This window comes from Gavia stellata, chromosome 17, assembly GCF_030936135.1.
Source record: "Gavia stellata isolate bGavSte3 chromosome 17, bGavSte3.hap2, whole genome shotgun sequence".
NCBI classification, from domain to species: Eukaryota; Metazoa; Chordata; class Aves; order Gaviiformes; family Gaviidae; genus Gavia; species Gavia stellata.
In genome coordinates, this window is record NC_082610.1 from 16263289 (window position 1) to 16289441 (window position 26153).

The 26153-nt window shown below is 44.5% G+C and overlaps 2 protein-coding genes across 2 annotated transcripts; both read left to right on the top strand.

Moving 5' to 3' along the window:
• Positions 1-4889: 4889 nt before the first annotated feature.
• On the top strand, positions 4890-10798 carry LOC104252407 (ferritin light chain). The gene is made up of 3 exons (XM_059825980.1): positions 4890-5057; positions 7516-7662; positions 8993-10798. Exons 1-3 carry the CDS (start codon positions 4890-4892, stop codon positions 9494-9496), a joined length of 819 nt encoding a protein of 272 aa, XP_059681963.1. The 3' UTR covers positions 9497-10798.
• A 4962-nt stretch (positions 10799-15760) lies between these two features.
• Positions 15761-18770, top strand: MYOD1 (myogenic differentiation 1). The gene is made up of 3 exons (XM_009819119.2): positions 15761-16321; positions 17821-17899; positions 18514-18770. The coding sequence occupies exons 1-3, from the start codon at positions 15761-15763 to the stop codon at positions 18768-18770; spliced, it is 897 nt and encodes a 298-aa protein (XP_009817421.2).
• Positions 18771-26153: the final 7383 nt, after the last annotated feature.

The following is a 26153-nucleotide window of genomic DNA, read 5'->3' on the forward strand; positions in this document are numbered from 1 at the left end:
AAGGGGTTGAGCCTGCCTGTCTCCTCACAGCGAACTCTCTGCTACTGGAAGGGTCCCATGATAAACACAAGCATTAATTACAGATAATCTAATTTAAACACTGAAGAGAAGAAAACAGCATTAATTAGGAAACCCTTCTATACCTGTTCTATGACACAAGGTTAAAGATAAGCTTTGCATGTATTTCAGAAACTCTTATGAACTTGTCTTCTATGTTTTGTTTTAGACACAGCACAGACATGCCCATGGGCTGTGGGCATATTCTGTTTGAAGGACAGATTTCAATCAGTAAAATTTCAAAGAACTCTCTATATATCACAATGGTTTATATTATCCAGCGTTTGCAAAGTTCCTTAAGGAAGAACTTCACTGCAAAAGAAGAAAGACAAATGAGCCAGCTTCTCAGTATCTGTGCCATGCAGACTTGTGCCAAGGAAGCCTATGGAACTGAACTGCCCAAGATAAAAGTTACATCAGAGGTGCAGTGTCGCAACTTTATCAGGCTACTGTTGCAAAGTGGGAAAACTGAATGAAGGCAAAAAAGACATGGCTGTTTCCAGTACAAGTGAAGAACACCCTCAAACATCTCAAATGGCATTAAACACTGCAGTAATGGATGTTTTGCAAATACAAAAATATCGATGAGAGGAAGAAAATATTTGACTCTCTAGAAAAGGAAAGCAATGGAAAACTCAGCTTTGGTGTACTTGAGGCAAGTCCCAAAAAAAAGGCACTTCAAAAATTACTTCCAAAATCAAAATGAATCCAAGCATTTCACAAACAGGATTTCATTGTGGTAACTTATTTTAGTAAATTGAATATATATAAAATACATGTACATACGGCACTGCATAGTAATTTTCAGAACCTATAAGCCCAAAAAAGAGGCTCTTGTCTGCTCTATTTGATACCAACAAGATCAAGACTCTGACTTCAAAGGGACTAGGCTCTAACTTTTACTTTTGGGAAATCCTTCTCTTGTATCACTAAAACATGCTGATTTCACAGCACTACAAGAAAGTGGACTTTTCCATTTGCTCAGTGACATACAGACAAAAAGCATTTTCCAGAAAGTCTGCCTCACAGCCCGGTCACAGTGCTATTGTCACCCCAGGGCTATCTCATGTTTTGCTGATGACTACTTTTACTGTGAGACAGTCAAAAAAAGTTGGTTTTCTACGCTTACTTAAGTAGTAACCTCCCAAACTTCAGGCTGCTTTTTTAACTTTATGAGTCATACAGTGCAAAAAGGCAACAAAACAACTCAGAAGTCTCGCTGGCTTTCCCTCCATGGAAAAAGGAAATAAAAAAGAGTGGGATCAGATAAAACAGTGAAATGAAGCACCTGTTGAGAATGGAAAAGCACACAGATAAACGGGTTAAAGTGACTTCAAGTCCAATGCAAGCAATTATGAATTCACGGGTGTTCATATGAATCATTCTCCATTTCCTGCCAGAGAGCTTAGGTTTCACTTAATTATGAAATAAAATAATGAATGAAGAAGGCTAATTCACAGGCATACATATCATACATTTACTTATTTATTACTTTTTCCTCACATAGCCCTCTGCTTTCATCATCGCTATTGATGGGCACTTAATGATCACATAAGAAAAAAGTTTGGCAGGATTAGATACACTATTTGCAAAGCACATGAAAAATCTGTTACAGCTAGAAAGAAGCTAACAGATGGTAGCTGGATAGAAGCAACAGCCACAACTCTTGCTACCTGGGATTAAACAACACACAATATCAATTCCAGATTTAAAAGTGCAGCTTAAAGAGACTAGCTTTAAATGAGAGAGAATCAAGGTAGAAAATGGCCAGATACAACTAAATGTTTGCAAAGTCTCAGCAGAAAGGATATTTTCAGCTGACTGCTAAAGCCCACTGACAGTAACAGTGCTCTCTGCTGCACGCCACCAAAGAATAAAAAGAAAGGGGTGTGTGTGTGTGTGTGTGTGTGTGTAAGAGTGCTTATTTTGCTGGAATTTTAATTGCAGTTCTGTATACCACGTGGTGATTGTTTGGCTTCCCACTCTGCCAAACACTTTCAACATCTTTTAAAATGTGTTGTACCAAAATCATGCCAAATCATAAAAACGAATAAAGACATCTTTCATTGAGGCATGTGCCTAACATTACGCATTTAAATAACCCTGGATTATGGGAATAAACAAGGTCAATCCTGTCACCAACCCTATTTACAGATGTCACCAACCCTTTTTGCAATGACTTGCAGATAACTATCTGCTCTTGCTTCCCCTTGGTCAAGATCACTAAGCATCCAACCCTCTTCCCCTCAACATCAGTTCTTTGAGGAAATTTGTAAAGTTACTTCACACTTCAGGATTTAGTGAGAATAGGAATCTAACCCAGATTCACCTGTTCCATCAAAGTCATATACACATATTGTTACCTCAAGCGGGTCATAACTTTTCTAAAGCATACAGTTTGGGAGAGATACGCAAGACTTTCCCCTTCAGTTTAGGACAGGTAGAAAAAAAGCAACCTATCTTAAAAGCAACCCTACCTGATAGCACGCAGCTGCACTTACTCCATGCCATGTTGAAATGTTGTAACTAACTAAGAATCTGAACAAAACACTTGTTCCTCAGGATACAGCACTTCTTGAAAACCAAGACTTGAGATCACAAGTTTTTGGAAAAGATGAGACTTTCCCCAGTCCAGATACAAACAGCATGTGACACCACCTCATCCTATGTAGCAAGAATCTCTACATTACTTTGTAATGGAATTTTTCCACAATATATTTGATTACAGTACAAATGACATGTATTTCCTTTAGTTCTGTGAAGCACAAAAAATAAATTGAACAGTGTTCTCATAAAAAGTGGGGTTAAAGAACATATGGAGATCAAGGAAATTTAGAGTCAGCCCCATACACCAAAGGCGGCCTTAAGAAATGTCTTTGCGTCTTAGTTCTATATCACTGAAATGGGTAACTTAATACTGACTTCCAAGGGACCAGAAGTCCACTCATACAGACACAAGCATCTATGAGCTGATATGCTCAGAAATTATTGTCATGAACACCCACCTAACAAAATACAATGATAAACTTTTCCACAGACACACTAGCTAACTTGCTTTCTATTATGATTTCACACTTCAAATTATTTGGACTGTCCACAGAAAGGAGGTCATCAAGTATTCTATTTAGATTAGGATGTCAGCGCATACACACAGACACCACACTTGCTCTTTCTCTTCTGAGGCACTCAAAGGATTATTCTGGAATAATGAAACACTGGCAACTATTTTACTGGCTAAAACAAAGACAGTTGGAATGGAGGGAGCTAAAAGGTAACTGTCAGAAGTACATCTTCCCAGCAAAAGTCCCTAGTGCCCCAGTGAAAAAGAGGACCGTTATTGAGAACTTCAGAACAAGACCATATATTGTTGACCTGTCTTGTCAATGAATGTATCGTAACTTACAAATTCAGGTACTTAATTTAGCCTTGCCAACATTACAGGCATACCTTACTCACCTGCAGTTTTACTCAAATGCTTAAAAGAAGCATATGCGTAAATACTTTTTTTAAATGGAAACTTATCAGAGTTTTACATTTTATTTAGTGAAACTTCTAATTTAACTTAACTACAGCATGTAGAATCAGAAGAATGAAAAAATGGACAATTACAGTAAACAAAGAGGGCTGAATAGCGTAAGAGATGGAGGCACCGAACTAGAAGTATGTAAATTTCTCATGAGGAATTTTCTCACATCTTTTCGTGACTATTCTCAGATGATGTGTGCTCTGCTCTAGGTAGTCAGATCCAATAACAATTAAAACACGCAACGGAATAATGATTCTGCCGTTAGCATCCTGAGTTTGTGGGGGAGTGCAGTGATCTGCTAGAAAAATATTCCACAGAACGGCATGTAACATTAAGCTCACTAAACAGAAAGTCACTGAACAGAAAATGATCAAATTTGAAGAGTGTTGACATTACTCATATTTCCACTCCACTGGCTTAAATCTATTAAAGGTAAATAAATGCTCAAGCAATAACACGCAGAGCTCCACCCATACGGTAAAGCAGTTGAAAAATTCAGAAACCTGTATTTTGAAGTTACTGTACAAAGTGAGGATTATTAAATTACTAAAACACTGAAGGCGGTTTAATCTGCCTAGATAGGACCAGTTCTACACAAACATTTTTACCACTAAATTAAAAAAGGTAAAGGATTTACCCTGTAGCCAAGACATACACACTGTTAAGTTCCCAGGACTCTCTGACAGATCGCTCCCTCCCCACGACTGCCTCTGACTGCAAGCTACCATCAGCTGCTCCGGCCTCCGCGCCGCCACGCTGCGCTTTCGCACATCCCTCGCTATTAAAAGGAGGTATTGGAGCGTGGGCGTCCCTGGCTACCGTCCCTCAAATAAGCTGTAGAAGTGCCGAGTCACCAGGCCCTTCCCGCCCTGGCAACCGACGCCTGGCAGAGGGGACGCGTGCTGGGGCTGAGGGCCGAGGTGCCGCACCGCTTCGTGGGCTGCCGTGGGCCGGCCCGGCACCTGCCGACTCGCGCACCGCCGGCTATTCGCCGCGCAGGCCGGGCTGCGGCGGAGATCGCCGAGGGGGACGAGGCTCCCCGGGCGCAGGGCGCGCCCACGCTCCCGCCGCGCCTGCCCACGGGCCCTCACGAAATGGCGGCGCCTCGCCCGGCCGCCGCGGCACCGCCCTTACCGGGCAGCGGCGAGGGCGGGCGGCCCCACGCACCCCCCGTCGGCGCGGGCCGGGAGGGAGGCGGGGTGGGGGCGGCCCGGCGCCGCCGTGCGCGGCAAGGTGTGTCCCAGGTGCCCGGGCTATATCAGGCGGCGCGGCGGGGCGGCGCGGCTGCCCCATGGCGGCGCCCGCCATGGCCGAGCCGCGCTCCAAGCGGCCCCGCGTCACGCTGCCCGCCTGCCCGGCGCACCGCTCGCTGCCCGGCAGCCGCGTGAGGCAGAGCTTCCCGCCCGCCGTGGAGGAAGGCCTCTGCGGTGTCACCGGCGCCCTGCTGGAGCTCGCCTACTGCCTGCAGGCGCTGGTAAGGCGGCGGGCCGGGACCGGGCGGGGAGGCCCCGGGAGGCGGCCGAGGACGCAGCGGGGGTCCCCCCTCACCCTGCCCGGGCAGCCGCCGGGCACCCGGCCGCGGGGTAAGGACGTGCCCAGGGCTGGGGCAGGTCCCGCCGGCGCTGTCGGGGATTCAGGAGGGTTTCAAAGTCGGGCAGGAACGGAAGAGCGGTGTCTGCCCCGTTACTTGACCCAGCGGGATTTGGGGGCTCTCCTCGCAGCCGCACCCTACGGCGGCGCAGGGCTCCCGTAAGAGCCGCCAGCCGGCTGCGGGTCGGCGCTGCTGCCTGTGCACTTACCCCGGGGCGGCCGCTGACATGGCTAGAGAAACGGTGACGAAGTTCTGGAACGAGCGGGTGATGAATCGGGCACTCGCGTATTTTGGGAAATTCACATAGAGAGTTATGCCTGTGGAAAGAGGAACAGGGAATGCTAACAGCTTTGGAGTATAACTCTTGGGTGTTTTTTTCCCAAACGTTGTATGTAAAATAGTAGCGTTAACTGGTGAAGTAACAGTTTGTGAAGTTGCTGTCGGCTTAGGGTTTTCTGCTCCACAGGCAGAAACTTTGGATATGAATTAAAAACGTTACCTCTGATACCACGTAATATGCATGCCAAAATTGTGTCTGGCTATGTAACAAACATTAAGGCAACATTTATTTTAACAAAGCCATTAGAATAAAAAACAAAATTATCAATGCCATCCCTTCTGATACTAAGCATCCACTGAGAAGCCACGCAAACTGTATTCCGTATATCCCCAAGATCCTTTCATCAAGCTTGGTGTCAAGCATTAGTCCAATAAAAATTTAAGTATGCAATAAAACCTCTACTTGTTAAGCATGTAGAGTAATACTAGTGATTGGTAGCTGGGTGGGATGGAGAAAGCTCAATTAGAAACTGACTATGGATAAATCAAACCTAGAAATGTGAACATCTTAAATAGTTAATGATTGACATAAAAGATTTACCTTAACAATTAAGTAGGTGTGGTAACATGGGCTCTACTTGAAGTCATGCAGCACCCTTGCACTGGGGAACTGTTTATAAAACACCGAATCTTGACATCTCTGCCAACAGACACACGAATGACTGACTTCAGGATAAGGATTATGCAAATATTGCAATGAATGTTCTTAATAAAACATCCCAGTATGTACTTCCTCTTGAATGGTTTATGATCACACATGTGTATGTGTGTCATAGGTTTGGGGTATCCCAGATGGCCATAAAAATATAAGAGAAAAATGTGAACTTGTATTATGTATATAACTTCTCCGCATTTTTTCTGAACAGAACAACCTTGATGAAACACAAGTATTTCATATTTAAGCAGGGTAATAGATGAAAGCAGGAAGACAACAAAAAGCAGAAAAACTTATGAAATACATATACTTGTTCCTTACACCTCCTAGGCAGGCTACAAGCCAACAGCTTGATATGCAGTGCTGCAACCCAGAGTGTGTTCAAGAGACAAAAGCTGTGCTGTATTGCATAGGCACGTTTAGGGAACCAGCAAATCGAGAGACTGCAGTTCCCTCAATTCGGTTCTTAGCATATTCCCAGCTGCTGTCTCTCATGCTCCTCAACATCGGAGCTGTACAGAGCCAATGTTGGAACTAGTATAGCCTGGTGGCTCTCCTTCGCTACCTGTCTCTAATACATCCTCTTTATGGGATAGCAATACCATGGATAAAATTCTTATGATATAAGATCTGATAGATCTAGGAGCATAGTTAAGTGGTTAAAGTTGTTACTTTCTCTCGTAGAACAGAACAAGGCTTGCAGTGGGTTTAGGGTTGTAATATCTGAAGTATTCCTAGGCATGAGCTACATACAATATTAAAGGTGTATACAGTATAGTTCAGTAGCAGTATTCTTTATTTTGGAATAACATTATCCATAATGAAGCTGATACATAGATGCAAAGTTTGCTTGTTCTCTTTTTGGTATTTGCCTCATCTTCCTCATACCTTTGAAAGTTAACTTTTCACTGGAATGCTGACCTGAAGGGATAAATCTCATGTTCCCTGTGCTGGGACTATGTTTAAAAAACAAAATGAACAAAAAAACTCACACAAAACACAATAACAAAGCAAAAAACCCACAACACCCACCTCCTCCCCCCAACCACTCATAAGTAAAATACTCTTGAGGATCTCTCTCTGCTACTGAGGGAGAACATCAGCACTATACAGTTACCTGTCCAGTATTAACAGACAGAAGGAGTTCTAGTAGTACAGAGATTTTTCATTTAAGACCATAACTACTTACTTCATTTACTGCAGAAATTTGGATGAAGGTCTTCAAAGTGATTGTGCTGGTAGAACAGCTTCCATTGGAAGAGTCTCCTGAGTTCTGATAAGGCCATATTCTGCTGCAAGTGAGTCCCATCTCCAGCAAATCTTAACATTTGTTTTTTGTGTGCTTAGGGTGAATATTTTGATCAGTCACATGTGGCTCTACCAAATGTTTCAAAGTTCTTCTTGCATCAAGCTCTGGAAGAGAGGAAAGCCGCAGAGGCTTTGATGAAGTATCAGCAAGAAAGAGGAGGCCATTACTGTTCTAAAACCATCCAGGTGGGTAGCAGACAACAAGCTTTCAAGCAGTTGCAATCCGTAGTAATTACTCTAACTTCTTGCATTATATTGTTGGTACTTCAGATGTCTGCATTCATCCACTATTAAATTTCCAGATATTATTTCCCTGTCATATTAGTGTACATGGTTTTGTTCTTGATTGTGATGCCTAGAAACTGCCAGACATACAGTCCTAACTCTATGTGGTTGCTTTCTAGCCCAAAAGAGTATGAACAGTGGTCCCTTTTTTCTTTCACTCAGCTGGAAACTGCCGTTTCCAGTGTGCTGTAATGGATTATGAGAGTCTCCTTAAACTGTGCTGAAACAGCCCACTTGTCTCCTTCAAATTGGAACTAAATAGCAGCCTAGAAGCCATTTGCACCTAAGAAAGGTGGTAAGGAAGGAGGTGGGAGAAACATCTAGCTTGTGGCAGTAGTTGATCTGTTGGAGCACAGCTCAAGAGAGAATTTGAACTAGAGATCTGACTCAGGCTTGCACAGGTACAAAGGAATAACTCAAAAGTTATCAGGAAAAAAACCCATCTCATATTTTCAAGACCAAGGGGCTAATTCTCCTCTACCAAATTCGTATTCTGTAAATAATTAATACAGAATGCTCTTCTTTGGCCTACCATAGCAGTTGTTACGCTGTAGAAAGTAAACACAGAAAGATTTTCAAGATGGCCTTTTTAAATATTCAGTTTGAATCAAGGAAGACTTTATAGTGGCCTTCCAGTACTTAAAGGGGGCCTAGAGGAAAGATGGGGAGGGACTCTATCAGGAGACTAGTGATAGGATGAGGGGTAATGGTTTTAAACTGAAAGAGGGTACATTTGGATTAGATATTAAGAAGAAGTTCTTCACTCTGAGGGTGGTGAAGCACTGGAACAGGTTGCCCAGAGAAGTTGTGGATGCTCCCTCCCTGGAAGTGTTCAAGGCCAGGTTGGACGGGGCTTTGAGCAACCTGGTCTAGTGGAAGGTGTCCCTGCCCACAGCAGGGGGATTGTAACTAGATGACCGTTAAGGTCCCCTCCAACCCAAACCATTCTATCATTCTATGATAGGGTTTCCCGGTGTAAGAACGCTCCTCAGGCATAGCTGCTGCTATCTAAATCTCTGTTCCTTGAAAAAGCGCTTGGGTTCTGCCACCTCTATATGATTACAGTCATCCAACTCTGCAAAAAAACAACAGATGCTCCAAACTAGAAGGAGTTATTGCAAAATCCTAGCACATCTTGTTTTGAGCGCCAGGTGAGTTGCAGGAAACCATCAATGAATACAGTAAGATGAGCTGTTCTTCTGAATAAATTTAATTCTGTCTTTGTTTTTAGAAACCAAACTGTGAGTACGCAGTCGGTCTGATGAAAGCCCTGGAAGTAGCAATGGTACAGTGGAAAACTATGATACGGTATTTTGAAGAGCTTTATGCGCTGAGTATTGAAAACGCAGACCCTCATAGCGCAAGCACTATCAAGAAACAATTTATTGGGCCCAAAATCCGGAAGATCAAGCTGATGGGAGATCTACTGACCAATGCTCGCAGGCTTGACTGTTCCCAAGACGGCAGAAATAGTCTTGGGGATTACTTTATGGACCGGTTGCAGAAAGAGTTCAGAACAGGCATAGAGCCAGAGCCTAGTCAGCACTGCAGCCCCTGCCCACCTCTCCAGCAGTGTACAGGAGCTGCAGAGGGTCTGAAGCGACCCCAGAGAGAATCTTCCCAGTACAGAAATGGCATAGGGCCAATCTATGCAACCATACACTGTACTACCACGCTGCCACAGTGTAATGATGGGACAGGAGCAAAAGTGAAGCAGGGCAGGGAGGGACTTTAATGCTGTGGCTGTTGCAGCTATGGGGCAGCTCCTAAGGCAGACCTGTATAGAGGGTGGCCTTGAGACCAGAACTCAGGAGACATGATGCTGTATCGCTCCTCCTGCTTTACACCTTGTCCCCTTGTCCTCTGTTGAGCCACAGCTCAAAATCTAGCCCATACCGTTATTTTGTTTAAATGATAGCAAGGTTGCTAGTTATCTAGGTTGTCGGCATTAGTCAAACACTTTTATCTATGCACTTCCTAAAAGCCAAAAGCTTTTAAGCCTCTTTGCAGTCTTAAATGATTAATAGGATTAGTTAGTGCAAGTTATTTTTAATGGTATATAAAACTTCTAATAAAAAAACCCTGCAACTTTAGTACGAGGAAACTTATATATGGCAGAAAATCCAAAGATTTAGTTTTATATTATTAGATATTTTATATTACTAACAGATACTTTACATTACTAACAAGTATACTAACATAATGAACTTTTTAAGACTTGTTTTAAAACAAAGTTTTCTTGTTTTATTTCTATCATAGTAGCAATTTAAATAAGTCATCTAATTAATTTACTTATCAGCCAGGTATTTCTAGTGGTATACTTCTCCAAGATGAAGGATGCAAACATTTCCTCAACAGTGGGAATAAGACAATGTGCTGGTTTTCTCCACATTTATTTGCCTAGTTGGCTTTTCTCATCCTCAGAAAGCAGATAAGAGACAAATTAGGGGTTCTCATTAGATGTGATATTTACAGGTTCTAGTGCATATTTTGCAAGTGTCACTGAAGACACTAGCTCTAGGGCTCTGTCCAGACCTAGCCTAGGATGGTTGCTTTAATTACCATACAGACCCCTATTTCAGCTGGCTAAATTATGGTATTACTATGGTACTACTGCTATTTCTTGTATTCCCTATCTTGGTCCTCAGTAGAGGAATAAAATCCTAGTGAAAATGCAGCACACTTTTAACTAGAATTGCACCATAAAGAGTGGCCACTCACTACTTTTGCATTTCAGTGTGTTCAATTAGGGGGGCTATTAGCACCACCGAGCCTAAAGCCTTTTTTTACTTTAGCCAGCTTGGTTAAAGTTCAAAGGTGTCCAAATTCCTTCCATTCATCTTCTACAGGAGTGCTTCTCTTTCTGTACACTGGCTACCAAGGTCACCTAGGAAGAGCAACTGGCTAGATCAGCTGCCTGCAGCTAGGGTTTTCTGTCATTATGTACAGCATCTTTTATGCAATTGGGGTTTGCTTCATTGAAAGATTGTCTTACTCTTTTATGTAATACTGTAAGCAATACTCCTATGCTTGAAAATAAATTCAGTTCAACGCTAAGAATGGCACTTTGCATCTACGTTGTATTCCTCAATTTACCACATAGGCATGCTAGTATTCTTCTCCAAGAGATTTTGCATATGTATACAAAATTGCACCAGTACTTTTCTACTACTAAGAAAGTTGCACAAGATAGAAGCAGACCACAGAATGAATTAAGGTAAGAACACTGCACAATGAAACATTTTCAGTAAACTCTGCCTATTATAGACAGCTGCAGTTAAGCAGCCATTTCTGCAAAAAAACCCCACCTACTTTATGTTGGTGTTGTAACACAGGACAGACAATTACAATGCAGATGCTTTCCCAATCTTTCTGTTAATATGATTCAACTCAGGGAGGGGAATCACCCCTGTATTCATCTGTAAAAATACTGCAGGGTGCCACAAGAATGGCTTTTAGCAACATGCTAGATTTGCCTATGTTGAGATGGCTGCTCTCTAATGCAGCAGTACTTTAAAAGATATTTCCATCCTCATGCTGAGCATACCTTACTCAACAATTAGTTCCACTGACTGCAACTCAAGGCGAATAAAAGCAATGGAATCCACCCCTCTCAGTATTAAAATATAGTTCACTAACTGAGCAGAGCAAAGCTACTGACTGAATTATAAGCTAGTGCCATATAAAACCACTTCCAATACTACTGGTAATGTTCGACCTACTTCTACAACAGTCTTCTCCTTTAAGAGTTGGTGACCTTCTGAAATGTAGGTACAGCCTCCTCCACGGTTTCCAGCACTTAAGACTGTCTTTTACCTTAAATGAATTCCAACATAACAAAGAGCCCAATATTTTAATTTTTCAAAGCAAGACTGACTTACTTGCCTCTTCTTTTTCCCTGAAATACTGCCATGTCTGGCTCTCAGAGACTCTTCTCATACTCATCTTTGTAGACAAAGGTATCCACACATTCTCAGATTTTAAGTCTCTCTCTCTCCCTTTTCCAAAACACATTCTGGGCCCTCTGCCTGAAGACACAATTCTATTAATTTTAGATAAACTCACAATCAGATATTTTCCCAGTCTCTACTTTCTGAAAAAGAAAAGAGAAGTCAGTCAGTTACTGTAGATAACAAGCTCTTCTTGTCCACGTGCTGCTTCTGCTGAGAGGGTGCATATGCTTGCGAATATGATCTCAAACTTTGTTAACAATACCTGTCTATTGTATAGAGGATGAGTCTGTCCAAGCTTCTCAGCATAGGAAGTACAATCTGCCTCTGCCTTCCCAGCTTCCTTTTCAATCGCACCCTGAAAAAAAGGAGATGAATGTGGTACAGGTATACGGGCAACAACACTTAGAGAAACTTTACAAATTCTCTTTCTTTGCTGAATGCTTGTTCATTCACACACTCCTGTATCTCTACTTCCAAAGCAATGCCCAAACGCACCATCTGGGGCAGCTCAGAATAGCTATAGTAGCACCAGTACCCTAAATACAGCACCCAAACTGGAAGCTCTGGAGAAACCTAATCTTTACTGAAATTATGAGTTAAAACCACAGAGGCTTCCAAACAGGTGTTAACAATGGCATACTTCTAAATGCTTGCCATAAGCACTACCTATGGTTGCATGGAAGGGGCCCTTGCTGCTGCCTACTCTCAGAGTGAGGAATTCACTTAAAAGTCTCTAGGTGGAGATCATGCTGTCCTTCATCCTCTCCACTATGGCCACAGAAAATTGAAGAGAGCACCTCAGGATTTGTTCTTTGCAAGGACTATTTTTCAGGCACCACTGTACAAGGCAACATCTTTTGGACAAACCCATCTTTGGGAATAATAGGGGAAAGTGAATGTTAGTTCTGGTGGCAGCAGCAGGGAAGGAGTCAAGGGCACCTTCACTGGAAGATCACTCCGAGCAGAATTCACCATCTAGTCACGGCCTTCTGACTTTTTCACTTAGGCGAATTCACACACTTAAGCGCGTTCATGGGCAATTACTGGCAGTCTCCTTGTATTGCTTGTCCAAGTCCCACCATTTGTTACCACTTTGCCCAAGGTAACCACTATGCACGCAAGTCCCAGAGTGCCTTTTCCTGGGCTCAAATATAACCTAGAAACACACAGTGGCAGAATACGCTACAACACTGGCTAAATATTAGGTAAAATTACATTTTCCACAAATGAAACCAATGATCTGGAGAGAGTTTAAGCGTCTTGAGTGGGTCACATAGCCAGCACCAAGCCTTGACATCCCAATTTACATGTTCAGTTGTTACAGCATTCAACTATTTCTCATTTGTACTTCTTATGCAATACTGTATACCTAGTGCTATTTTGAATACAAATTATTTTTACTTTTTTAACTGTTCAATAAAGGTTAAAAAAACCCCTAAACTGTTCATTCCTTCTGGATCAAAGAACCTCTGAAATAACAGTGAAGTGTTTCCACAAGTTTACTACTCTGCCTCTCAGAAACAGCTGGGCGATACACTTCTAAATGTGTAAGTGTGGTCAACAGCTGATCTCCCTGGGACATACCGCTTTTCAGCATTGGATACAGTAAAAGAACAAACTTGTACAGAGTCCAAAACATATACTGTTTTCTTTAAATAAAAATTTTATCTTTTGGGGATAATGACAGAATGTGACTAACAGTTCATATCTTTATCTGTACTCGAAGACATTTAAGTAAGTAGAAAATGTGGACTGCAAATAAGGAATTTTTGCAAAAAACAAATCATATAACAGCAAAAGAAGCCACCATCATGATAGCCCCTCTGAGGTCATAGGCACTGGGACTGGAGACTAGATCATTAATGGATGTTTTTTACTTTTCCAGATTCTCTCAGTCAGCCCTTTGCCCTGCTGAAGACAGAGCTTTGCCTTTGATTTTGAATGAGTTGAAACTTCACCAACATTTATAACTGCAGAATGAGATTCATGTTAGCTCATGGTACATTAAAAATCCTCATAACTATTTTAATCATGAAGTCAATGAAATCACACAGTTGAATTGCTGAAGTGCTTCCATATCGGAAAAAGAACCAAATTTCTCATCTCAAATGATATTCCAAAAACAGAGTAAAAACTCCAGCACCCCTGAGAGATGTTACCAAAAACCATCCCATTTCTCCAAGGTCCAAACTCTGCCACTGTTACCTGAAACAACAAATTCTTGTTGCACAAGCAATCCAACTGCAGTGCAACTATACATGCAGCAAAATGCTACTTCACGAGGTGAAGTCAATCTCTTCAAAGACTTCAGAATTAAGGCAAACAAAGGATGGGGTTGAAAGAGGAACCTGAAATGCAAATTTATACATGTAGCTCATGTGAAAAGAGTGATCTGCTGAAGTGATAGCTGAACGTAACTCAGGCCTCAGCTCTCCTCCGATACGTCATTACTAAACCATTACTGCATTGCTTTATTCGAGGAATCAAAATACTTCCTGTGATAAATATGGTTGCAACTTGCTCAGGCACTAGCTGGGTGTCTCAGCTGCTCCAGACCTCACCCTCCCACACAACTTCTTTTTGTTCTGAGGTGAAATAGTTTCAATAACCGCGCTTGAGTCTTGCTGAACGTTTTCCATTCTCGGTAGGTATCGCTGAACCGTACCTGCATCAGATGTCGGCAGGGACACCCTGATTCCTAAGAAAAAGGCTAACGCGCCTCAACGGGCCCCAGAGACATCGCTTCTTCTGCTGGGAAATTTTTTCCCCAGGTGAGAGCAGAGAGCTTTTGCTCCCGAGTAAGGGCTCTCCTGGATGGGCCCGCTCCTTCCCTCACCTCCGCGTCCCGGAGACCCGGCGGGCCCTCGCCCTCCCGCGGGAGTCGTGGCCCTAATACCTGCCCCAGACCGCAGCCCCCGCTCACGGCGCGGAGGTGAGGGAGGGAAGCCCCGTCCCCGGGCGGCTCCGGCGGCGGGCCGCTGCCCCCCTCTAGAGGCAGCCATGTCACGCCACCGCCTCCCGCCCAGCGCAGCGCCACCAGGCGGCCGCCATTTTGAGCGCGGTCGCCCCGCCGGCTCCCTCCGGCCACGACCTTTCCCGTCTGGCCTCTCCCCGCGCACCCGGTGCCCCCGCGGGGCGGGCACGGCCGTGGCTCTCCGCGGTGGCCCCGGGCCCCGGCGCCTCGCCGCCGCCCGGGGGTGCCGCCCGCACCGTCCGCCCTCACGAACGCCCCCGGAGTAGTTACCCTGTGGCCGCAGAACCGCACAGCCGCGGCCGGCGCGGAGAAACCTGTCCCGCGGCTGGGGTTCCTTCCCTGAGAGAAACCAGCGGAGCCGCTGCCCTGCTCTGCCCTGCCCTGCCCGGGGGCGAAGTGTGCGCCGCCGCCGACCACCGGCCGGCACGCGCAGGGAAACGCGCTGCAAAACGCCTCGCGCCGCCGGGCACGAGAGCCCGTCCCCGCCGGGGCGTGCGGGAGGAGCGGGGAGCCCCGCTGTACCCCGGGGCAAGCGGCCGGCGGCTGCCGGCACCTCCGGGCATCGGGGAGCCTTGCTTTCCCTGGCTGGCGGGGCAGGGCGGGCTGCTTAAAGAGAAAAAAAAAGGGGGGGCGGGGGGGGGGGAAGGCAGCGGTGCAGCGGAGCGCCGGCAGCGGCCGGCGTTAGCTCTGCAACAGCCCGAGCGCCCGCAACAACGCCCCGACGTCGCCCCGCGCCCGCGGGACACCGCGCCCCCCCGCCGCTCCGGGGGCCCCGGCGGCCGCGGCCCCCTCCCCGCCCCGCCGCGCCCCGCCCCGTCCTGACCGCCGCGCCGGGGGGGCTCCGGCATAAATACAGCCCCGAGTGGCGCTCCCGGACCGGCGCGGCTGGGGAGGGGGTCGGCGGCGGCAGCAGTCAGCGCTGGTGGCCTCGCCTGAGAGAGGGTGTGAGGGCCGCCGCTCCGCGCATCCGCCTGGCCGGTACCTGCGGCAGCACAGCCCGGTCGAAGCCCCCTCTCTTCTGATCCCCTCACTCATCCCCTCTGGCCCAGCTGCCGTCTCCTCCGCCGCCCCCATGGACTTACTGGGCCCCATGGAGATGACGGAGGGCTCCCTCTGCTCCTTCACGGCCGCTGATGACTTCTACGACGACCCGTGCTTCAACACGTCGGACATGCACTTCTTTGAGGACCTGGACCCCCGGATGGTGCACGTGGGGGGCCTGCTGAAGCCTGAGGAGCACCTGCACCACCACGGGCACCACCACGGGCACCCGCACGAGGAGGAGCACGTCCGGGCACCCAGCGGGCACCACCAGGCCGGCCGCTGCCTGCTGTGGGCCTGCAAGGCTTGCAAGAGGAAGACCACCAACGCCGACCGCCGTAAGGCTGCCACCATGAGGGAGCGGCGGCGGCTCAGTAAGGTCAATGAGGCCTTTGAGACCCTCAAGCGCTGCACCTCCACCAACCCCAACCAGCGCCTGCCCAAGGTGGAGATCCTGCGCAACGCCATCCGCTACATCGAGAGCCTGCAGGCCCTGCTGCGGGAGCAGGAGGACGCTTACTACCCGGTGCTGGAGCACTACAGCGGGGAATCGGATGCCTCCAGCCCCCGCTCCAACTGCTCCGATGGCATGGTGAGTGCCCCAGGGAGGACACCCTGCCACCGAGGCGCCCCAGACACTGTTGGTCCAAACCTGCGCAGGGCGAGTCGCCTCCTCCTGTCTGTCCTATAGCAGCTGCCTTCCATACCTCCCCAGGGAGAAGACAAAGTCCCTTCTTGTGCCTTGAGCTCCAGCAGCAAAGGGAGGTGGGGTCCCCACATGCCAGGATCTCTAGGAAAGAAGAAAAACCTCTTACACACTTTCTTCCCTGGGATGAGAACTTAGGCAGGTCCCCCTGTGTCCCACGGGAGCCAGGGGAGAGCTGCTGGGGGAGCACTTTGGGAAGCTGCCTGGGATGGGTCTCTGGGGGCATGGTGAGGTCTGAGCCCTGCCTGTGCTCCCGTAGCTCTTGGGCCATCTGTTTCCATCTTCTGCTGTATCACTACCTTTGAATCCTCTAAGGACAGCAGAGAGGAAGGTCCCCCTTGGTCATGGTAGTTACAGGAGAACTGATAACTGTCTGGGTTTTGTTTTCTGCCATTCGTCATGATAACAGGAGGAGGGTCTAAGCAACAGGAGTTGTTTTTCTTGACCCTTAAGAAAAAGGTTCTCCATTTCTCCTCTCACTTCATCCCCTCCGCAGATGTTTACCAGCAATAGGAAGGAGACCCCAGGCTTTCAGTCGTGCTTGTACGTTATGTGAAGGGGAGAAGAAGGTTGGGTGCCAGAGAGGGTTTCTCATTGCCGCATCTTTCACGGGGACTATAGGCTCGGACTCTGGTCTGACTCTGGGGTGGTGGGACGTGGTGACTGGCGTGCAAAACAGCTGCCCGGGATGGGATCTTGACAGCACTTTAAGACCTGAGATTTTTTTTCTGTGCTCTGGTGGGAATAATCATTAGTGAGTTGATTATCTGCAATTATGAGATAGTTGGCAGATTGGAGAGAAGATTTACACAAATGATTCCTCCTCAAAATGCAGCCTTTTTCTTTTGTCAGAAAGAGTGATTTCATTGTGGATTAAAGTATTGGAAACAAATATTCTGGTCAATGTTTCGGGGCTTTTTCTGTACACAGTGGAAATGGGAAGAGAAACTAAAGGAAATAAGAAGGGACAAAGGTAGACTAGAGGCTTTTTAAGAGGACTTCATGTTTGGAAAAACCTTCAAAAATTAAATCATAAAAAGACTCATTCCCCTCGTGGTGTCCCTGTTGTGAACTGGAGATATGTGTAGGGCAGTATCTGATCAGAATGCTGGAAAACCTCATTTGTAAAGCTACAGCATTCGATGCAACAACAATGGTAATTTTCCTTTGGAACAGCTGTGCCACATAAAATATTCTGGGGTGAATCCCCTTATAGCCAAATTAAGTTCTGCCTCTTTCAGAGAAACTACAACTTGATGGCATTTCAGCCAGGACTGGAATGATGGCACAGACTAGGGACTGAAATACGAAATTGGATGGTTACTGTGATTGCAGTAAATGCTGTCCCCAACCAGTGATCGCACTCCGATTCCTCTCCTTTCCAGATGGAGTACAGTGGGCCTCCTTGCAGCTCTCGCAGAAGAAACAGCTATGACAGCAGCTACTACACAGAATCACCAAATGGTGAGTATGTGCCGTAACGGCTGCATGAAATGTGGAGACAGAGACAGTCAATATAGCAAACTTCCCCATGCCTTCTCCGTCCCCAGTTGTTTAGCTGACCCCAGCTGGGCTGAAAGACGAGCCGGGCCTTGTCAGCCAGAAGCACTGGATTTCCTTTAGATGTATTTGCAAATATGGGGATATGTTATAGCTGCGTTTCCTATTTTGCAAATACAACATCTGGATAAAAATATATTCCTCTCTTCAACTAATTCTCAGTGTTTAACCATGTTTTGCATGAAGACTCTTAAAACTCTATGTATCATTGATTCAAACTGGAGAAATTGTTGAAAGATTTCAAATCTTCCCTTCCCTTCCTACGGACTGAAATGAAGCCCTGGATTCACCCTGCCCCAAAAGTAGCATACTTTGCTTGGGTCTCTTTTCCATTTTGCAAATTACAATCTCTGTTTTCTGATAATTGGCATCCTTCACCAATATTCATTTCCTCTGAATCTTTACATGCTCACAGATGAATACTGTCAGCCACTCACTGGGGTTTTATGAAAGAACTACATTCTACTGACGTTAAGTACCCATTGGATAAACTGATCACCTTTTTGTCTGTTTTTTAGATCCAAAGCATGGGAAGAGTTCTGTTGTTTCCAGCCTCGATTGCCTCTCAAGCATTGTAGAGAGGATTTCCACAGATAACTCCACATGTCCCATACTGCCTCCAGTGGAAAGTGTTGCTGAAGGGAGTCCTTGTTCCCCCCCAGAAGGAGCGAGTCTGAATGATAGTGGAGCCCAAATTCCTTCCCCCACCAACTGCACCCCACTTCCCCAGGATAATGGCGGCAGCAGCAGCAACCCTATCTACCAAGTGCTATAAAGGCAGGTCCAGCTGGACTGCACTGAAAACAAATTGCTCCGTTCAGCCAAGCTCTGAGACCTGCCTTCTAAGACTGAAAAGACTTCTCAAGACTTGTTCCAGTTTTAAAATATAACTCAAAATTCCTTCAAATACGTAACTTTTCAAACCCGTATTACTTCAAAATATACCTAGTTATTTATTGGTTGTTAAACTAAAGTTATTTAATATGTTTAGAAGTAAAATTGTATACCATGAAATGGCCGATGTTTAATCTGGGCTTTGGGGAATAGGAACCTGGCTCTTGAATGCAGAGGAGAATAGAAATCTACAACAGTAGCAGCATGACAGATCCTTCCTATTACTCCTGTTCTGGCCAAAATAAGGTTGTGGACCATTTTTTATAAAACTTTTTGTATAATTGTAAATAAGAGTTGCTTTGCAAAAAAAAAAAAGGGGGGGGGGAAGAGGAAAAGAAAGAAAAAAGAAACAAAAGCAAATTAAAAACAAAACAAAAAGGGGAAAAAATTAAAAATATTTAATATTGCTTGGTTTGTTGTGTCAAACTTTAACTTTATATATTTATACGATGTGGTTGCCAAGAATGTTTTCAACAGTATGCTAAATAAAGACCCTTATTTATAAAATCTGTGGTGTTATCTTGACTTTCATTAGGGCTTCTAGAATTACTAGTGCATTTAGGAGTGGTATTAAGATCACTGCCTTGGCAGGAAGAAGATACAGGCTCTGATTCAGCAAAGAAATCAAGAACATGCTTCAGTTGCACAACTTTCAACTTCTTTGCATAAATCTGTTGCTGAAAAGGGCTCTACTTTCTTCATACTGTGTCTCGGTGATTCCTAAACCAAGTCTTGCACATCAGAAGTTGTTATTAAAGAGATCTATAAGGTAAATAAGCATGTTTCTCTTCCTCCCCCCAAAGTTTACAATTACAATATAGGACTTCAGCTTACAAAGATGTGTTAGAACTAGGAGTCACAATAAATTACGCTCTCCAGTGCGTAATTACGCTCTTCCAGTGCAGCTACTGAAACTTCAAGTCATACAACAGTATCTCACAAGACCAGGCACTACATTCTTGGACAAATGTTCAGATTTTTCATTCAAGTTCTAATTTTCAAGTGTTTGTACCACGTTCATATAGTCTCAGGTGTTAGAAAATAATTGCAAAGGATTTTTTTTTTTGTCATAAAGTTCAAGGTATAGATCACAGTTTTCCTCATGTTCAGGTTGGAATTTAGCCCAAAGATAGGCAGTTTTAATTTGGACTTGAACTTTGCGCATCTCTGGCAGCACCGCTCCAGGGATTTACTTCTTGTTTAGAGCCTCTCTAAAAATAACAAGTGGGCTATGTTTCATTCAGTATTTATGTGTAACCTTGCAAGCTTGCCATGAAACTGAAAAATGTTAAGCCCTGAGCAGGCTGTCATTGGTAAGTAACCATCAGGGCATTTCTGTACATTTGGACAAGAATAACCAGCAGCTACAGACAATGTGAAACAACCCATTTCTTGTAATATCCCTGTGATTTATGGCTTTTATTTAAAAAATCGCAGTAAAAAAACCAAAACCAAAAACCAACCCAGATATCATCATCAGCTCTAAATACTTTGATGACAGATCAGTCATTGTATTCTCTCTTAGGTGACTATTAAAGAGGGAATTTATGCAGCTCTTACCTCTTAAGCAGGAAAAAGAAGGAACAGCTAATTCCATGGGAATGTCTCCCACTCCTTTAGTCATGGGAGGCTTGAAGATCAATGCTCCATGGAGAGGAGAGGAGTGAGCAGCCTTGTGTAGAGCAGAGCAACGCACTTGCTTCTCCTTCCTCCTGGGGCAGAGGCGTGCTCCAAGCTTGCTGCCTTATCTGAAGCCAGAGGGGCAGGGAAGGTAGCAGCCACGGGGATTCCTTCCTCGTCCATGCGCTTGTGACCATGGTGGATGATAAATCGGTGTCGAGGCACAGGACCAGTCTGTGGAGCAGGCCAGGCTCCCATGGAGCAGAGGAGACTCTGAGGCAGGACTGGACCCTCAACACCTTCATCAAAGTCCAACTTTGTAAAGGTCTCCCATTGATTCACTGTGGGCAGAAAACAGTCCACGTTGAGCTTACCCCTTTCATTTTCCCATTAAAAATAAAAACTAAATGAACTTGAGAATGTGCTAATTCCTACTAGCATGAATCAAGGAGGGTCTCTACTAAGGTCAGAAAAATGCCCCAGGTTACTTGAAGCCAATATCACTAACTTACAAAAACTAAAGGAGACAGACAGACAAATCAATGCCTTCCACATCAACCTTAAAATTTTCGTTGCCTCCAGCAGACACTTGATCAGGCCAATAATGCAAAAGATCAAAAGATGCTTTTGTGAAATACTATAGACCTTCCCATCCCCATACTCTGGGGCTGGTAAAAGGATCAATTTTACTGTCATGTAAATGGCAATCAAGAAATATTTTGCCAGATCAGGAACTACAGAGACTCTATACACACTGGCAGCACAAAGTCCATGCCTGTCTCACTACAGCACCCCACTTCTGTGGGACACAATAGGGTGTACCTGGCTGTAAAGCTGGCACGGCAGAATGGCCACAGGGCTCTTGTGCTCGACAATGTACATGCAGTTCCATGTGAAGTCATGTATATTGCATTTCACTGATTTATTTTAGCAACCCAAGTTTCCACATACTGATGTTAATGTTACAACAGAGAACAAGCATTTAGCACATCCCAAAATAGATGGATGAAGAAGAAAAAAATATTCACAGATTTCCTATGCAAAGCCCATCTTTTTCCCACTGATGTCAGTGAGAAAAGTCAACTGGAGTAAGGCCAAAGGGTGTCCATGCTGAGAAATACACGTTTAGGTTACAGCTCTATTTTTGAACTTAAATAAGGAAAATGTGTTCCCTGTGCAATTTCTTCCTGTCTATTTCTAAGGTAATATATTTAAAACAAATGCCTGAAGTTACTCCACTCCCCTGTGCATCAAGAGGACAGCATGTTACTGACAGAAGTATATGCCAGTCTATGTGCAAATATTTCAAAGGCGGAAATATTTGGATTCAGAACTTTAGTTTAGTTCCGACAGTGGCAGGGAACATAATCAGACCTGAGGAACAGACACAAGACTGATTGAACATTTACAAACTGTGGTTCTTAATTGGGCTCCTAAAGGTGTATTTAGGCATTTAGGGCTGATCCTACAAGACAAACTGCAGTCTAGCTTGGTCTACTGAAAGACTCCAGCATGGGCTACAAACACACAGCAATAGCCTGAAATCATCGGTTCATACCACACAGGTTCCAGTTCAATATTCTGCAGGACGGGGCACCTAAAGAAATACTGTCTGATTTTAAAAAACCTGGATCCCACAGATTGCACGGACATGCAGAGCCTGGGAGAAACTGGGGGGTGACTGCAAGCCAGACCGTTCCTTTCCCCAAGCTGCCCCGGCAGGACAGTGCAGAGCCGGCTGAATGGGGGTTTGGAGCTTTTCACTAAAGATGCTAGAATTGTCTGACGTTTCCCATGGAAATCAGCCTCCAAAGGGAAAGTCATACAGCTACAAATAATTACAGGAAAGTAGCTGTCTTTGAACATAAAGATAAGTGCATATCTTAGGAATGTTTGACTTGATTTGGTAACTTAAGAAAGCCCTACTGGGGCTGCATGACAAAGCCAGTATTACTGGTTTATCTTACTCAAACGATTGCTTTGGAAAAAGTGAAGAGAAATAAATTTATACCTCACTTATATATGCTATGTGCTTTGATTTTAAATTTCATCAGGTCATTTGCAAATAAGAAAATGAAGAGGATCCTTTTTCTACTTTCAATATTTCACAACAAAAAGTGCAACAAAATTGCTGGGGTTTAGAAATAACGATGTTATACACCATTTCTCACATTATCGTTGAAGCTGCTACAGAAATTTTTCACATACTGAAAATTCAATTTCAGGTAAAAGAAATATATGAACTATTCCTAGTATATTTTTCCTTTTAAAATATTTTATCATCTGTATCCAAAAATATTAAAAAAATATTAAGTTGGCAATTGCTTTGCACCAGATGCTGCTCTTTTAAAATGACTTGTCATTTTAAACACAAGATAAAGACCTTACAAAACCCAACTGAATGTGGAAAGAAAAACAGTTTTCATTTTACAGCTTGTATTTTGCAGATATTTGAAAGGGTCAAATTGTTCAAAGGCCAAAACCTGCTCATTTTACTCAAAAAAATGGTATTGTCGTCTTCAGAAGAACTACATCCAAAAGGGAATAGACATTTGTACCTCATACCACCTAAATCTTAATGAGAAGAAATTAATATTTCCCTTTTGTTTAAAAATTATTAATTTGTTCCTTGAAATCAGTGGCAAAACTTCCAACTTCAGTGGGATTGAAGCATACCTGAGTATCTCATTAAGTACAATTTACTAACGCTTCTCAGCTCGCCTGCCGTCAGCCTTTCAAATCACTTGTTTTCCAGTAAATCTGTTGAACAGTCATGACTTTCTCTCCTTGATCTATGCAGCACACTCCCTTCTCGAAATGTTTGTTGCACAACTGGAAATGTCATTAAGTGGACACCAATGGCTCTCCTGTCAATATTTGTGATTTCAGGGCTAATGAGGGAGAGAATAGTCCTTAGTGTAATACAGAAGAGCCTCCAGATAGTCCTTTCCCACCCAAGTCCCACCAGGAATTAGGAACATGTCTGGCATAAAGGGACCTAGGCCAGTAGAAGGAACGCAGAAATTTCTCTGTGGACCCAGAAATCTACCTTTCACATACACAGACACTTCTGAATAAAGACCTTAGTATTGTATGCTTAATAGTGAAAACTGACCTATCCTGTAACCACAGGATGACAGAAAACCTCAGGGTTTTCCCAACAATACAGTCACCATGGTATTGAACTCACATTTTCTAAAACATCAATAACTTTTATCTTCTACACGAATTTTAGCAACATCAACAAGCGTGCTATTTTATGTCAGACTCGATGAATAATCCCACATTCATCAATAGGGAGGCAAATACTGTATATGAAGTGAAGCTTTCCACTATTCATAAAAAAATTATTAAAAACTCTGACAGACAATAACCCACTTTATCAGAAGGTTGAAGGAGGTTGTGACTGTGGTTGGGGTGTTGTTAGCTCTCTGCTTCGAGCCAGATTCACTCAGAAGTCTGTGTCTCAGCACAGTCACCTAGTGTTGCAAGTCCATGGCTGTAAAAGGGGGTCTCCCAATCTCAAGGGACCAGATCTGGAGATGCCAGATAAAATCCTGGAACAGTTGAAACGCTCTGAAACACAGTCCTCCCTAACTCACCTGAACTGACCTTGAGCCATTTTTTGGCCCAACAGCAACATCTGCTGGGTAAGACATAAATTGCATTTCTTTCTGCAATCGTCTCTTGGTGAATTCAGTGTTCTGTTTTCTCGTCTTTCAATAATTGAAAATTTGTTGGTGGGGAAACAGCAAAAATATTCACGGTCTTCAGTCAGCACCTGGAGCCCTATACACTAGGAACAGCAGGAGAAATATGTTGGAAAAGCCAAGCTCTTCCCTACCAAGAGCCTTCTACAGAAAGAGAGAGAAAAATTGTAGGAACAGTATGGGGGTTTTTTATTACTGCACAGATTTTGGGGTACCACCCTGTTTTTCTTTGTTTTAAGTAAAAAAAGACAAAAGGAGAGAAAAAATGGAAGGTCTTTGAAGGCACTGTATGGCCTGTGCTGCGAGCAATGGTCTGGCAGGAGATGGGTTGCTTACCAGAAGGCAGGTGGGGCAGATGCACAGGAACAGGAGACGGCAGCGGGACCACAATGCAATTCCCTGATAGCCAAGTCCCTCAGTGGGTTGCAAATCATCTCGGCATGCGCAGTATCCCCCACCTAACACGCAAGCATAGAACAGGACAAGCTGAGAAACAAGCTTGCACATTTGGGAAGACAATTTGAAGCCACGCGAGGGAAAGGTAAGCAAGCATATAGGCGACACGCCTAAAGATCATCTACCTTATGCTTTGGCCGTACAGCATTCCTTCCTTTCACATTGATGCTTTACTTCTGAATCCTAAAACAAATGCACTTGGCTGCCATGACTGAAAGACAAAACCTGGAGAACTTGTGTTTTATCTGTGGCTTGGGATTCATGCTCTGTGAGGACAGAAGGATACTCATGGTTCACCGACAACCGCTGTGTGCAGAACTCTGTGTCTGACTGACTGTCGGGCCAGGTTGGTTTTTTGTCAGTGACAATCCATTGCATTTTGGAACAAACATCCTGTGAGACCCATTCGTCCAACTCGTGACCATTTTCTTAAATGTGGTTCTGTTTGAAGTCAGGGGTTTCGACTGTCACTGTGGGGCAGGCTGTTACAATCCTGCCATTTGCGAGAAACCTGTGGGTTTCCTGAGGCTGGAGCCTGGACAATCCATGTGCCTGTCATACTAAGAGGCACATTTGAATGCTACTTGCTGCAGTGTAAGTGGAAACGTTATTGCAATCAATAAGCAATATGTATGCTTTTTTCCCAGACCACTGGAGGGCAGCATTTCTATGAAAAAGAGGACTTGGACATAATTTCTTTAGTGCCTATACGTATTTTTTTTCCTAATCTTTTACATCTAACTCTTCCTCAGTTCAGGTACAGAGTATCCTTTCACACCAAGACAGCTGAAATCAATGAGCTGAATTCCCACCTACTGTAAATTCATCAATCTTATTGGCAGTTGACACAGCACGGGCACCCTTATCAGTTGGAATTACCACAGCAATTCATTGCTTGCAAAGCTGCACTTCTTTGTGAAAAAACACAGGCTTTTGTGCCTGTATGGCAAGGTATCCCTATGACTTGCCTAAAGGTGGTTAGGATGAAGACCATCTTAGAGCAAAGCATTTATACAACAGCTTGTAGAGGAAGTCCTATTCTTCAAACAGGGCGTGTAATGCTCCCACTACGGATGTAATACCATAGAAATACAAATGTAGGCAGGGAGGAACATGTTTCATACTGGTCACTTCCTTCCTTTTGGAAAGGAAGCATGGCATGTGCTGAGCACACAAGCCCTACGCTGTCGAAGGCTGTCCTCCTCAGAACTAGACACTTCAAGCAGCTTGCAGTTTAAAGCCAGCTGCACAAATGTAGTCCCAAACATGCCTTTCAAAAGCTTCACAAATGCCAATTACATTAAACGATACGAAAAAAACAACAAAGTAATGTGCCTAATTAACAAAGCTAGCGATGGAGCCAACCATTTGGTTTGAAGTACTTCCAAGAGAGATGTTAAATCCAATGGCCAGGGCAACTCTGGAAGAAATAAATTAACATGCTGGGTTAATATTTCAAGCTCTGTGGGAGTAAACAG

Coding starts and splice junctions, on each gene's coding strand:
- LOC104252407 (XM_059825980.1), top strand. CDS start 4,890: ATGGCCGAGCCGCGCTCCAAGCGGCCCCGCGTCACGCTGCCCGCCTGC. Junction 5,058..7,515: donor CCTACTGCCTGCAGGCGCTG/GTAAGGCGGCGG, acceptor TTGTGTGCTTAG/GGTGAATATTTTGATCAGTC. Junction 7,663..8,992: donor ACTGTTCTAAAACCATCCAG/GTGGGTAGCAGA, acceptor CTTTGTTTTTAG/AAACCAAACTGTGAGTACGC.
- MYOD1 (XM_009819119.2), top strand. CDS start 15,761: ATGGACTTACTGGGCCCCATGGAGATGACGGAGGGCTCCCTCTGCTCC. Junction 16,322..17,820: donor CCAACTGCTCCGATGGCATG/GTGAGTGCCCCA, acceptor TCTCCTTTCCAG/ATGGAGTACAGTGGGCCTCC. Junction 17,900..18,513: donor CTACACAGAATCACCAAATG/GTGAGTATGTGC, acceptor TCTGTTTTTTAG/ATCCAAAGCATGGGAAGAGT.